Source organism: Aphelocoma coerulescens (genome assembly GCF_041296385.1).
Source record: "Aphelocoma coerulescens isolate FSJ_1873_10779 chromosome W unlocalized genomic scaffold, UR_Acoe_1.0 ChrW_unloc_scaf_1, whole genome shotgun sequence".
NCBI classification, from domain to species: domain Eukaryota; kingdom Metazoa; phylum Chordata; class Aves; order Passeriformes; family Corvidae; genus Aphelocoma; species Aphelocoma coerulescens.
Window position 1 is genome coordinate 20,458,151 of NW_027184080.1, and position 14,209 is coordinate 20,472,359.

The 14,209-nt window shown below is 40.2% G+C and overlaps 1 protein-coding gene across 6 annotated transcripts in view; it reads left to right on the forward strand.

The window, feature by feature from the left end:
* LOC138102695 (chromodomain-helicase-DNA-binding protein 1-like) overlaps positions 1 to 14,209 on the forward strand; it is a 75,381-nt gene that overhangs the window by 48,548 nt on the left and 12,624 nt on the right. For 5 of the 6 annotated variants that reach the window (XM_069000417.1, XM_069000420.1, XM_069000421.1 and 2 more), the window contains 12 exons: positions 1,586 to 1,735; positions 2,383 to 2,531; positions 2,829 to 2,925; positions 3,007 to 3,102; positions 5,204 to 5,380; positions 5,590 to 5,750; positions 7,356 to 7,397; positions 7,994 to 8,124; positions 8,562 to 8,700; positions 9,390 to 9,540; positions 12,499 to 12,621; positions 12,983 to 13,111. In XM_069000417.1, the coding sequence (XP_068856518.1) occupies positions 1,586 to 1,735; positions 2,383 to 2,531; positions 2,829 to 2,925; positions 3,007 to 3,102; positions 5,204 to 5,380; positions 5,590 to 5,750; positions 7,356 to 7,397; positions 7,994 to 8,124; positions 8,562 to 8,700; positions 9,390 to 9,540; positions 12,499 to 12,621; positions 12,983 to 13,111 (1,545 nt within the window). The remainder of the gene's footprint in view (positions 1 to 1,585; positions 1,736 to 2,382; positions 2,532 to 2,828; positions 2,926 to 3,006; positions 3,103 to 5,203; positions 5,381 to 5,589; positions 5,751 to 7,355; positions 7,398 to 7,993; positions 8,125 to 8,561; positions 8,701 to 9,389; positions 9,541 to 12,498; positions 12,622 to 12,982; positions 13,112 to 14,209) is intronic. The other variant, XM_069000423.1, reaches the window with a different exon arrangement.

Consider the following 14,209-nt stretch of genomic DNA (forward strand, 5'->3'; position numbering starts at 1 on the left):
CCTGGGTCACGCTAGTGGCTCTGTTCCTCTGATAAGACTTAATAAACAACTATCTGGCAGCATTGAAACTCAAGGAAAAGTCTCGGTTTATCTTTGAAACTCCTTGCAAGGACTTTTAGAAAATTCTCTCCCATCAGGAGGGATTTGATTTATGGCACGGTTCAGCATCACCCAGGGAACTACAGATGTGTTGTTAGTCTAGCCTCAGTACCTGGAAAAATTATAGAGATTATACTGGGTGCTATTGAAAGGCATTTAAAGAACAATCCAATCATCAGGCACAGTCAATGTGGATTCACCAAGGGAAAGTCCTGTTTAACTAATTTAATATCTTTCTATGATAATGTCAGTTGCCTAGTGGATGAAAGGAAGGCAGTGGATGTAGTTTTTCTCGATTTTAGTAAGACCCTCACAGCGTCCTTCTGGACAAGTTGTCCAACTGTGGGATGAGAAGGTTCACGGTGTGCTGGGTAAAGAACTGGCTGAAGGGCAGAGCTCAAAAGGTTTTAGTTTAATGGGACTGCATCTGGCTGGTGACTCGAGGGACAAGAGGCCTTGCAGAGGGAGGGTTCTAGATAGGTTGGAGCATTGGGCAATCATTAATGGCATGATAGCTGACAAGAAGAAATGCCAGATTCTGTACCTGGGATGGAGTAATGCTGGACCCAAATATAAGTTGGGAGAGGAGTGGCTGGAGAGCAGCCCTGCAGGAAGGGATCTGGGGGTGCTGGTCAGCAGCAGGCTCAGTATAAGTCAGCAGTGAGCCCTGGCAGCCAAGAGGGCAAACCCCATCCTGGGGGACATCAAACACAGTAGAACCAGTTGGTCAAAAGAGGTGATGATCCTGCTGTATTCAGTGCTGGTGTGGCCTTACCTTGAGTACTGTGTGCAGTTCTGGGCCCCACAACTTAAGAAGGATATGAAAGTCCTTGAATGCATCCAGAGAAGGGCAACCAAGCTGGTGAAAGGGCTGGAAGGAATGTCCTGTGAGGAGCGGCTGAGGACACTGGGTTTGTCTAGTTTGGAGAAAAGGAAGCTGAGGGGTGACCTCATGGCTCTCTACAGCTTCCTGGGGAGGGGAAGTGGAGAGGGAGGTGCTGAGCTCTTTTCCCTGGGATCCAGTGACAGGATGCATGGGAATGGTTCAAAGCTGGGGCAGGGGAGGTTCACACTTGACAGTAGGAAGCATTTCTTTATTGAGAGGGTGGTCAGGCACTGGAACAGGCTTCCTAGAGAGGTGTTTGATGCCCCAAGCCTGTCAGTGCTCAAGAGGCATTTGGACAATGCCCTTAATAACATGCTTTAACTTTTGGTCAGCCCTGAAGTGGTCAAGCAGTTGGACTGGATGATCGTTGTCAGTCTCTTCCAACTGAAATAGTCTATTGTATTCAAATAGCAATCCACTGGCTCTAGACATGACAAACAACTTATTGTATTACAAGTCTAACAAATGTTTATTATATACTTAAAGAAATATATGAGTTCATAGTCTGCTCCACAGAGCATATAAAGAAGTGTCATATTGGTTCTTTGAGGGATATTATAGCTAATATATATAAAGCTATTTCTTATTTTATAATTTCAGGACTTCTGCTTTTTGCTGTCTACCAGAGCTGGAGGATTAGGTATAAACTTAGCATCTGCTGACACTGTAGTTATATTTGATTCTGATTGGAATCCACAGAATGATCTGCAGGCGCAGGCTAGAGCTCATAGGATTGGACAGAAGAAACAGGTACGCGTGCTTGTCTTTTAAGTACCAAACCTGAAGGAGGAATTCATTATGTTAGCCATAAGCTGTCTGTCGGCCCATCACAGTCCTCATGTATTTTGAAAATAACTAATACTTGCTAAAAATGTTAATATTCATTATTTGCCTTTTAAATGTTTTTTTTAAATCTCCTTATACAGAGAGATAGCACGGCAGCTGTAGTATATGGATGGGTAGGAGAAGAGTTGCGGACTTGTCTCACATTCATTGGCATTGTATCATTCTAGAAAGTAACTGCTGCACTTCAGGCGCATTCATTTTGCTTTGTTTAATACTTTGTAGTTCTCTTTGGGTTTCTTTCTTGCAGAATACTTCAAGTAGTAATCAGACATAAAACATTTCCTTGTGGCCATGCTTGTGCTTAATCATAGAAGTTTAAAGAGGAGAGGTCTAAGAATTTTTTTTTTTAAATAATTTCTATAGAGACTGTGATAACATGATTGACTGGTTTCATATATGCAATACTAGTTCAATAAGATTTAGAAAATTTGTAATCATGGCTAATATTTCTCCCTGTTGTTGCTCAAGGGTTTTTTGTTAACTTCATCTGAGTATTTTTTCATGGGTAATTTGTGAGCAGGTAAATAAAACCTTTTTTGTAATATGCATAGGTTAATATTTATCGTCTAGTCACAAAAGCATCAGTAGAAGAAGATATTCTTGAAAGAGCCAAGAAAAAGATGGTGTTAGATCACTTAGTAATTCAGAGAATGGACACTACAGGGAAAACTGTACTACATACAGGCTCTACTCCCTCCAGGTATATTTGTTTATTCTTTCATATTACCTTATGCTTAAGTATACCTGACTATTTGAGTAAAAATGCAAGTCATTTCACTTGGTTATTAAAAGGCAAAAAATATGTGGTAAGGAGTTATGCAAGTAAAGACTGCAAAGTAAATTGTCCATGTAATATATATATATATATATATATTTTTTTTTTTTACATATTAAAACTAGTTTTTATTTAAGACAAAAGGAAATTTGACTCATGGTTATAGTAAATTGAAACAATTCACTAAGATAAAGTGTTTATCTGAAACTTTCTGTATTTCAGCTCAACACCTTTTAATAAGGAAGAGTTATCAGCAATTTTGAAGTTTGGTGCTGAGGAACTTTTTAAAGAACCTGAAGGGGAAGAAGAGGAGCCTCAGGTAAATGGAGCAGTGCATCTACACTTGATGGACAGAGAAACATATGAATTGTTTTGTTGTAAAGAGAAACTTCTGTTTCAGGAAATGGATATAGATGAAATCCTGAAGAGGGCTGAAACTCGAGAAAATGAACCAGGTCCACTGACTGTAGGAGATGAGTTGCTTTCACAGTTCAAGGTAGTGCTCTGCTCCCTCCCTCTTTCCTTAATTATACTTTCCTTTATAAATGCTATTTTTTGTTCTTCTTCACCTATTTATCTTTCCTTCATTCTTACATCATCCACACATCATGTGATGGGTGAGCAACTGGCTCATGAGTTGGGCAAAAAGGGTTATAGTGAATGGGGTGACATCAGACTGGCAACCTGTCACTAGTGGGGTTCCACAGGGCTCCATCTTAGGCCCTGTGGTCTTCAACATCTTCATAAATTACTTGAATGCAGGACTTGAAGGGATACTAAGTAAATTTGCAGATGATACAAAATAGGGAGATGATGACTCCCTCAAAGGCAGAGAGGCCCTGCAGAGAGACCTCAACAAATTAAGAGAAATGGGCAATCACCAACCATATGAAGTTTAACAAGGGCAAGTGCCAGATTCTGCACTTGGGATGGAGCAACCCTGGATGTACGGACAGACTGGGGAATGAGAGGCTGGAAAGCAGTGACAGGGAAAGGGACCTTGGGGGTCCTGGTCGACGGCAAGTTGAATATGAGTCAGCAGTGCCCTGGCAGCCAGGAGGGCCAACCATGTCCTGGGGGGAATCAGGCCCAGCATCGCCAGCCAGGCAAGGGAGGTGATTGTCCTGCTCTGCTCTGCACTGCTGCGGCCTCACCTCGAGTCCTGTGTGCAGTTTTGGGTGCCACAATATAAGAAGGACATTAAGCTATTAGAGAGCATCCAAAGGAGGGCCACAAGGATGGTGAAGGGCCTTGAGGGGAAGCCTTATAAGGAGCGGCTGAGGTCACTTGGCTTGTTCAGCCTGGAGAAGAGGAGAATGAGGGGAGACCTCATTGCAGTCTTCAACATCCTCACGAAGGGACATGGAGGGGCAGGCACTGATCTCTTCTCCCTGGTGACCAGTGACAGAACTTGAGGAAACAGCATGGAGCTAAGTCAGGGGAGGTTTAAGTTGGGTATTAGAAAAAGGTTCTTCGCCCAGAGGGTGTTTGGGCACTGGAACAGGCTCCCCAGGGAAGTGGTCACAGCACCAAGCCTGTCTGAGTTCAAGAAGTGTTTGGACAATGCTCTCAGGCACATGGTGTGACTCTTGGGGTGTTCTGTGCAGAGCCAGGAGTTGGACTTTGGTCCTTGTGGGTCCCTTCTAACTCAGCATATTCTGTGATTCTGTGAAATGTGTAAAACAGTAAGTTAGCTCTTTGGCATGCAATGTCTATTCACCTATACAGGGTAATTACTGCCAGTGCAAGCATGTAAAATACATAATATATTTTGCTAACAAAATAATAAAGATATTTACAAATACATTAGTCCTTGATTTAATTGTTAGCATACTGGGGAGAGCTGTTTTTAATTTAATGCTTTATGCTGTTAAGCACCTGTAGTACTTCTGAAAACAAAGAATGACATTTGGATTTCTTAGTTGATGACTTTTAGAAACTTCTTTCAGCCCCCATGTAAACATGAATGCCAGATATGCTTAACTGGATAATAATTAAAATATTGAGTGAGTCCAATTGTGGATGGTGAGGTATTTTTGTTGGTTGGGGCGTTTTTTCTTTGTTTTTGTGGATCTTTTTGTTGTTTAGGTTTGGCGTGATTTTGTTTGGTTTTGTTTAAATCAGGGCGGGACTTCTTTAGATCAGTAGAGTAGTAAGTCATTTTTATGCTAATCATTCATTTGCAATATACTGTGATTTCTACAATTTATTAATGTTTAGTTAGTTCTACATTATTATACTTTCATATTAACTCTGACATATAGTTAGGCTTGCTCTCTGCTTTGAAGGAATTTAAACATCGCAGCTATCGGGTATGCATTTCATAGTGGTTTTGTAGTACTCAACTTGTAAAAGAAGAAAAATATTCTTATCTTTATATTCAGCCGTGTGTATGTGGTGTGTGTTTCATATATGAAAATACTTTCATTAGAGACAGTGCTTCATGAAGGATTTTATATGTGTACATTTTGTGTATATACAAATAAATAAAATGTGCCATTCTGAACTAAGTTTTCCTAATATATTAATTACTGGCTCTTTGTATAAGTAAAAGCATGTATTGATTTGGTGAAAATGCTTATCTTCCAATATCTAAGGTGGCTAACTTTTCAAATATGGATGAAGATGACATCGAGTTGGAACCAGAACAAAATTTAAGAAACTGGGAAGAAATCATTCCAGAAGTCCAGCGGCGACGAATAGAAGAGGAGGAAAGACAAAAAGAGCTTGAAGAAATATATATGCTGCCAAGAATGAGAAACTGTGCAAAACAGGTATCTCTGGGTTTTGATTGAGTGATTTTTTTTTTGTTGTTATTATTTGGGGTTTTTATTGCTGTTGTTTTGGCTTGTACTTTTGGTTTGGGTGGTTTTCATGTGTGGCACCCACACGCACACACCCCTCTCATTTTTGACAGGCTAGATAACATATTATTAAAATGTTTTAGTCATGTAGCTTTGAACTACTTAATCTGAAATTCCAGATCAGCTTTAATGGAAGCGAAGGGAAACGCAGTAGGAGGCGAAGATATTCTGGATCTGATAGTGACTCAGCCTCAGAAAGAAAACGACCAAAAAAACGTGGAAGACCGCGAACTATTCCTCGAGAAAATATTAAAGGATTTACTGATGCAGAGATTAGGCGGTAAGATGCGGGGGGACATGCATGTTTAAAGGGACAAAACTTTTTCTTTTTGTCGTTTTAGAGTTTGAAAATATGGAAACTAGTCTATTTTGCATTTATTTAGTTGAAATTTTTTATTCTAGGCATTTAAGGCTTTACTCTTGAGTAGTTTGGGGTGCTGACATAAGGAACTGTTATGTTCAGGATTTGAACCTATTTTGGTGAGGAATAACTTGAGTTCAGAAAATGTTCTATAAAAGGTTCAGTGAGTTGTGGTTTTTTTTTTCATTTCCTGCCATTGTAATTGTATTAATGTTATATGATGCATTTTAAAACTAAAAAAAAAAAAAAAAAAAAAAATTATTTTGATAAGTTGTTGTGGTTTAACCTCGGTAGGCAGCTAAGCACCACACAGCTGCTTGCTCAGTCTCCTCCAGAGGGATTGGGGAGAGAATCAGAAGGGTAAAAATGAGAAAACTTGTAGGTTGAGATAAAGACAGTTTAATGGGGAAAGCAAAAGCCACATGCACAAGAAAAGCAAAACAAGGAATTCATTCACCACTTCCCACTAGCAAGCATTTACCCATTTCCTGGAAAGCAGGGCTTCACCATGTGTAACAGTTACTTGGGAAGACAGATACCATAACACCAGACATCCCCTCTCCCTCCTTCTACACATTTTTTATTGCCGAGCATGATACCATGTGGTCTGGAATATCCCTTTGGTCAGCTGGGGTCAGCTGTCCCAGCTGTGTCCCCTCCCAACTTCTTGTGCACCCCCAGCCTACTCTCTGGTAGCAAAGGCCTTGATGCTGTGAAAACACTGTTAAGCAAGAGCTGAAACATTAACATGTTATCAACACTGCTTTGGTCACAAATCCAAAACATACTAGTAAGTATGGTGCTCTGAAGAAAATTAACTTTATCTCAGCAAAACCCAGTAGATAAGTGAATCTGTACAGCTGGTCCCCCAATATTTGGTGCTAAAAATACTTCTTTGGGAGAAGGAGTAGACATTGTTTTGCTTTACTTTGGTTTGTGAAATGCTACTTTGCTTCTGTAATTTAAGTATTAATTTTTCTCTGAAATACTGTACAGCTTATAAAATATTTTTGATTATATAATTAACCTTTAAGAGCCTTGTTTCCTTTTCATTTTATCTAATATATAATGGTTTGCTGCTTTTGTCAGGGGTATTCTTGTGCTTGCATTCCTTTATCTTTCCTGTTATGTTTTAAAATGTCCTTAAAATTGCAGCTAGCTTCTCTTTATTATGAGAGACCTAACATAATATCTGAATTCTCAATTTACTATAAATCCACATTTGATTTTTATGATTAGACACATCACATTGCTGAATTCTTTGTCTTGTGAAACTAATTAGTAAAGTAACTTTTGAAATAAATTGTATCTTCTGTTGTTTTATTTATATCAGTTATTAAACCAAATAGAACTCTGGTTTTAAATGTGGGTTGTCTTCATATACTAAGCCGTCCTAGTCTCTCTAGTTCTTATTTTCTTTGCATTGTCCACATAGCCTTGTACTAAGACTTTACATATACATTTTTTAAACCAATGTAATTAAGCATACATGTTTTTAACTGCAAAATTTTTTTCTGTTATTAGGTTTATCAAGAGTTACAAGAAATTTGGTGGCCCGCTTGAAAGGTAAACTAATTTGCTAATTTGTATAGCAACTTGGTACCTTGTTTCCATTAAAATTGAAACAGTACACCAAGAAACCTTAGGTTGAAAATAGTGTGCCTAATCTTTTGCCTGTACTATAACATGAATTTAAATTATTTCTTTTCCTTTCATCATATATGGTATGTATGTAGACAGCCAGTTTGACAAATCTTAACATTTTGCAAAACTGCTTGCTTTTTCTTTATACTTAACCTACTGTTCTGTTAATTCTGCATTAGTGACAGTTGTTCATTTTTTTTGTTTGATAAGTGGATAAAACTATAGACTTAATAATAGTTCCTTTTCTATTTAAAAGAATGTGTTGAAATTTAACTCAAAACTGCATAGATAGGATCCTTTATATTTCCCGTTGTATAGTCCTTTATGTGAAATACCCTTTTTTATAGTTTCTGTATTTTCTTTAGCTGCTTTGAACTGCATGGATCAAAATTTTACACAGTATAGCAAGTGTGGGTGAATAATAACTTACAGGATCACTTATCTAGTTTCAAAATCTGAAGGAGTCATTCATATTACTAAAGTTGTAGAGCTGTAAAAACATATTTGTTTTCTTCCAGGTTAGATGCTATAGCTAGAGATGCTGAGCTAGTTGATAAATCTGAGATGGACCTTAGACGTCTGGGAGAACTTGTACATAATGGATGCATTAAGGCTTTAAAGGACAATTCCTTTGGCCAAGAAAGAGCAGGTAAAGTGTGTTTGGGGGTGGGGGAGAGGAATAAAAAGTGTCAAAGAGATATGAATGATTCTTGCACTCTGATTATAACAGAACAATTGTGTTAGGGGAAAACATTAACAAAATGTTAGCACGCTAGGTGATGTAAAAAAAAGGATTCTAGTAAGAAGACTTTTTGGTTTTGTTTTTCTTCCCCCTTTCCCTGAGTGAGTTGTCAATAGTAGAATGCAATGCGTTTTTGCTTTACCATGAAATTTAAAATTAATCTGCTACTATTAACTGGAAGACCTTGAGGTTCTGGAGTTTAATTAAAGCATTTGGTTAAGAAAAATTCATTTCCTATAATTGAATGTCTGCTGCTATAGCATCAAACTTTCTTTTTCTCTACGTTTGTCTATAAGATACACACAAAAGCTAAATATTTTAATAATTTGTTCCTTTATTTTAAGGAGGTAGATTTGGGAAAGTTAAAGGCCCAACATTCCGAATATCAGGAGTGCAGGTGAATGCAAAGCTAGTTATTTCTCATGAAGAAGAGTTGGCACCGTTGCACAAATCCATTCCTGCAGATCCAGAAGAAAGGAAAAGGTATTTTTTTTTTTTATTCCTAAAGGAACCCATAATGAATATATTTAAGCAATCCAGACTGAGTACACTGGGACACCCGTGTCACTCCATTACCTCTAAGAACTGGCAGCAGAAATCTGCTCCATGTCCTTTCTTTATTCTTTCTTCCCTCTCCTTAGAAGCCAGTATTTGCTTTAGCTTCTGAACTGTATTCATTGGGGACTGGGTTCAGTTACTCTTAATTATTCCAGGCTAGAAATTAGACTTGTTGAGGAACTGCTTTGTGTCACCTCTGCCTGAGAGAACTCAATATTTGTCAAAATGGAGCAGATGGTAATTGTTGGTAGTTGTTTAGACCAATGAACTTTTTAGCTTACTCCCTTGTGTATCATAGTCCCTAGACTATCTGCTTATTCAGCTAGCAGTTATACTTGAGTAATATTTTAAGCTTATCTTCATGGTTAGCCAGTTCTGACTCAGTCCATGGCCACAGATAGATGACTGTTTTTTATATCTTAATCTTGATCTCCTTTAAAACATGTTTTGGTACTGATTTGAATAAATATTTTATAGAAATTGTAAGAAAGCCTGATAGTTATGTGGATTACTTACTAAATATACCAGGATCTCAGTGATATGTGGCATGTTCTTCTATCCCTTACTAAGTTTGAGAAGTTTGCTTATTTATATTTCTAATTTATTTCTACTAGATATGTCATCCCATGCCACACCAAGGCAGCTCATTTTGATATAGATTGGGGTAAGGAAGATGATTCCAATCTGTTAATAGGTATCTACGAATATGGCTATGGAAGCTGGGAAATGATAAAAATGGATCCTGATCTCAGTTTGACACAGAAGGTATGTCATCTGCAAAATTTCATCAAGGACTTTTTTTTGTTTAGGTAATAATGTTAATAAGAACAGTTACTGAAAGAGTTTATTTTATGATAACTGAAATTGCCCAGAAGTTAGGTCAGTTGTACTCCTTTGTATCCTTTTGGTAAAGAATTAGATTTTAAGATTTTGTGTATTCAGTTGAAGTATACCTTCTTAGAGTCTGCTGTTTCTGTATTTCTATGTATTTGTGTCTCTATCACTTGAATTCTCTCTTCCATCTTTTGCTTCCCTAGTTTAAATGCTCTAGTTGTGTTAATTTGAATTAATTCCAGACTTTTCGAAGAAGGGGCAGGCAAATCAGGAAGAGTTACAAGGATGTTGTTAGGTTGCGTAGAGAGAAAATTAGAAAGGCAAAAGTTCAGCTAGAACTCAACCTGGCCACTGCTGTGAAAGATAATAAAAAATGTTTTTACAAATACATTAACAACAAAAGGAGGGCCAGGGAGAATCTCCATTCCTTATTGGATGCAGGGGGGGAACATTGTCACCAAGGATGAGGAAAAGGCTGAGGTACTTAATGCCTTCTTCGCCTCAGTCTTACAGTAAGACCAGTTATCCTCAGGGCACCCAGCCCCCTGAGCTGGTAGACAGGGATGGATAGCAGAATAGTCCCCCTGTAATCCAGGAGGAGGTAGTTAGTGACCTGCTGAGCCACTGAGACACTCACAAGTCTATGGGGCCAGATGGGATTCATCCAAGGGTACTGAGGGAGCTGGCGAAAGAGCTCACTAAGACGCTCTTCCATCATTTGTCATCAGTCCTGGCTAACTGGGGAGGTCCCAGACGACTGGAGGTTGACCAATGTGATGCCCATCTACAAGAAAGGCCGGAAGGAGCATCCGGGGAAGTACAGGCCTGTCAGCCTGACCTCAGTGCCCAGCAAGGTTATGGAGCAGATCATCTTGAGTGCGATCACATGGCACATACTGGACAACCAAGGGATCAGGCCCAGCCACCATGGGTTTAGGAAATTTAGGTCCTGCCTAACCTGCCTGATCTCCTTTTGTGACCAGGCGACCCACCTAGTGGATGAGGAAAAGGCTGTGGGTGTGTCTGCCTGGACTTCAGCAAAGCCTTTGATACTGTCTCCCACAGCATTCTCCTGGAAAAGCTGCCAGCCCACAACTTGGACGGGTGCACTCCTTGCTGAGTTAAGAACTGGCTGGATGGCCAGGCCCAGAGAGTGGTGGTGAATGGTGCTGCATCCAGTTGGCGGCCAGTTCATAGTGGTGTTCCCCAGGGATCAGCATTGGGCCCAGTCCTGTTTAATATCATTATTGATGATCTGGATGAGGGGATTGAGGGCACCCTCAGTAAGTTTGCAGATGACACTAAGTTGGATGGGAGTGTTGATCTGCTGGAGGGTAGGAAGGCTCTGCAGAGGGATTTAAACAGGCTGGATCAATGGGCCAAGACCAACGGTATTTGGTTCAACAAGGCCAAGTGCTGGGTCCTGCACTTTGGTCACAACAACCCCCCACAGTGCTACAGGCTTGGGGAAGAGTGGCTGGAAAGTTGTTTGGCAGAAAAGGCCCTGGGGCTGCTGGTCAGCAGCCAGCTGAATGTGAGCCAGTGTGTTCCCAGGTGGCCAAGAAGGCCAATGGCATCCTGGCTTGTATCAGAAATAGTGCGGGAAGCAGGACCAGGGCAGTGATTGTCCCCCTGTACCGGTGAGGCCATACCTCGAATCCTGTGTTCAGTTTTGGGCCCCTCACTTCAAGACAGACATTGAGGTGCTGGAGCGAGTCCAGAGAAGGGCAACAGAGCTACTGAAGGGTCTAGAGAGTAAGTCATATGAGGAGTGGCTGAGGGACCTGGGGTTGTTAAACCTGGAGAAAAAGAGGCTCAGGGCAGACCTTATCACTCTCTACAACTATCTGAAAGGAGGTCGTAGCATGGTAAGGATCGGCCTCTTTTCCCAGGCAACTCATGACAGAACAAGACAACATGGCCTCAAGCTGTGCCAGGGGAGATTATAGTTGGACATCAGGAGAAATTTCTTCATGGAAAGGGTCGTTAAACATTGGAATGGACTGCCCAGGGAGGTGTTGGAGTCACCATCCCCAGAGGTGTTCAAGAAACAACTGGATGTGGCACTTAGTGCCATGGTCTAGTTGACAAGGTGATGATTGGTCAAAGGTTGGACTCAATGATCTCAGAGGTCTTTTCCAACCTAAATAATTCTATGAATTCTGTAATTTTATTCTTGATCTTTTGGAGGGAAGTTGGTTTGCAGATTTTGGTTTGGTTTCCCTATCCCTGTTTTCTTTGCTTGAAACTGACTTTCATTTGCAACATGAGAATGGCTGTATTTGTCAGATTAGAAGTAGTGCAGTGGCTGCTTAGAAGTAGTGAGAAACATTTAGGGAAATACTGGAGTGAAGCAAACACAATGGTACTGCCAACCTGTAGCTTTGGGATTTGTGGAGCCAGGGTTGTATATATACCTGTTTAATGATATCCTACCCCTGCCTTCCATTAATTGCTTGTTTTATGAAACCACACTTTTTTTTTTTTTTTTTTTTTTTTGCTTCTGCATATCCTGTGGTAACGAGTTAATGCATTTAGAAGAACAAGGCAGAACTAGGAGATCTGTGGATGACAGTGGTACAGGAGCTCTGAATTTTTTAGATAAACTATGAGAGTGGAAACAGAAATCTGAGGCTAGTTTCTTGAGTTGACTGTAAATTTTGTGAGAATATTTTCAAGACTACATTAGTTGTGTGTTTGAGGAAAAATAAAATGTTTAAGTTGTCCATTCCTTGAAGCTGCCTGCATATTAGTCAGGTATAGTTGGAATGGATTGGTTTTTTACCTATTTTTTTTAATTCAGCTTTTTCTGTTCCCAGTGCTCCAGACTAGCAGCTTCCTAATTTGATAATGTGTACTTGTAGTTGATGCTACCGTTGCTCTCCTCAGATTTTACCTGATGACCCAGATAAGAAACCCCAGGCCAAGCAGTTGCAGACCCGTGCAGATTACCTCATTAAATTACTGAATAAAGACCTTGCAAGAAAAGAAGTGCAAAGACTTACTGGTGCAGTAAGTTAAGCTTAATTTTCAGTAGCAAGATAACATAATATACCTATGGGAATGTCAGCAGATTGTTTTATTCTTAGTTCCACTCTGTTTTGTGTAATTTTTCTCTGTATTGGTAATTGTATTATATGAGACTAACTCAAGGAATGTATTGCAAGTTTAATATTGGTTTTTTCTCCCTTATTTGTAAATATTCTCTACTGTTGCATTAGGCTCGGTCTCCAATCCTGAGAAAAGTGGTGGTCATTAGTGGCAATAAATAAAATGAATGCTTTCTTTAACATAAAAACCAAAATCTTTTTCTTCAACTGTGGTGTGCAGACACTTGTCAGTTGACATAATAAAGGTACTAATTTGCATTCAGGGCAATTCAAAGAGGAAGAAAGCAAGAAGTAAGAAGAATAGAGCAACAAAGGCTGCAAAAATTAAAGAAGAAATAAAAAGTGACTCATCACCACCCTCAGAAAAATCTGATGATGATGAGTATAATGAGGTAAACATCATTCATATAAAGACTTGAGCATTTTATCTTCTCAAAATGCAATTTTATTATAAAATCTGAATATAAAACTAATGTTTCTGACTAATCCATTTTTACTACTGATTATGATTCCTCAGATAGCAATTTTTGTTCAGGCTCGGGAAAAAAAATCAAGATTGATTAGAAAGTACAGCATAAATAAACAGTGTTTTGAGACATGCAAGTCAATGCTTCTGTGTATGTCAGGGCTTTCATTATCACAGAATGGGTCAGGTTGGAAGGGACCACTGGAGGTCTAGTCCAACCTCCCTGCTCAAGCCGGGTCCCCTAGAGTATGTTACTCAGGATTGTGTCCAGATAGTTCTTGAATATCTCCAGAGAAGGAGACTCCACACCCTCTCTGGACAATCTGTTCTAGGGCTCAGTCACCCTCTCAGTAAAGTTCTTCCTCATGTTCAGGTGGAACTTCCTGTGTTCCAGTTTCTGCCCATTGCCTCTTGTCCTATTGCTTGGCATCACCGAGAAGAGCCTGGCTCCATCCTCTGACACCCTCCCTTCAGATAAGGGGATATTGATAAGGTCCCTTCTCAGATCTCTCCCCTCCAGGCTGAAGAGACCCAGCTCCCTCAGCCTTTTTTCCTAAATGAGATGCTCCAGTCCCCTAATAATCTTTATAGCCTTCTGCTGGATTCTCTTCAGGAGTTGCATGTTTCTCTCATACTGAGGAGCCCAGAATTGGACACAGCACTCCAGATGTGCCTCACTAGGGCTGGGTAGAAGGGCAGGATCACCTCCCTTGACCTGCTGGCAATGTTCTTCCTAATGCACCCCAGGATACCATTGGCCGTCTTGGCCACAAGGGCACTGCTGGCTCATGGACAGCTTGTTGTCCACCAGGTCCCCCAGGTCCTTCTCCACAGAGCTGCTTTCAAGCAGGTCACCCCCAGCTTGTACTGGTGCCTGGGGTTATTCTTACCCAGGTGCAGGACCCTGCGTTTGCCCTTGTTGAATTTCAGAAGGTTCCTCCCTGCCCATCTCTCCAACCTGTCGAAGTCCTTCTGAAGGGCTGCACAGCCCTCTGAGGTATCGGCCACTCCTCCCAGCTTTGTA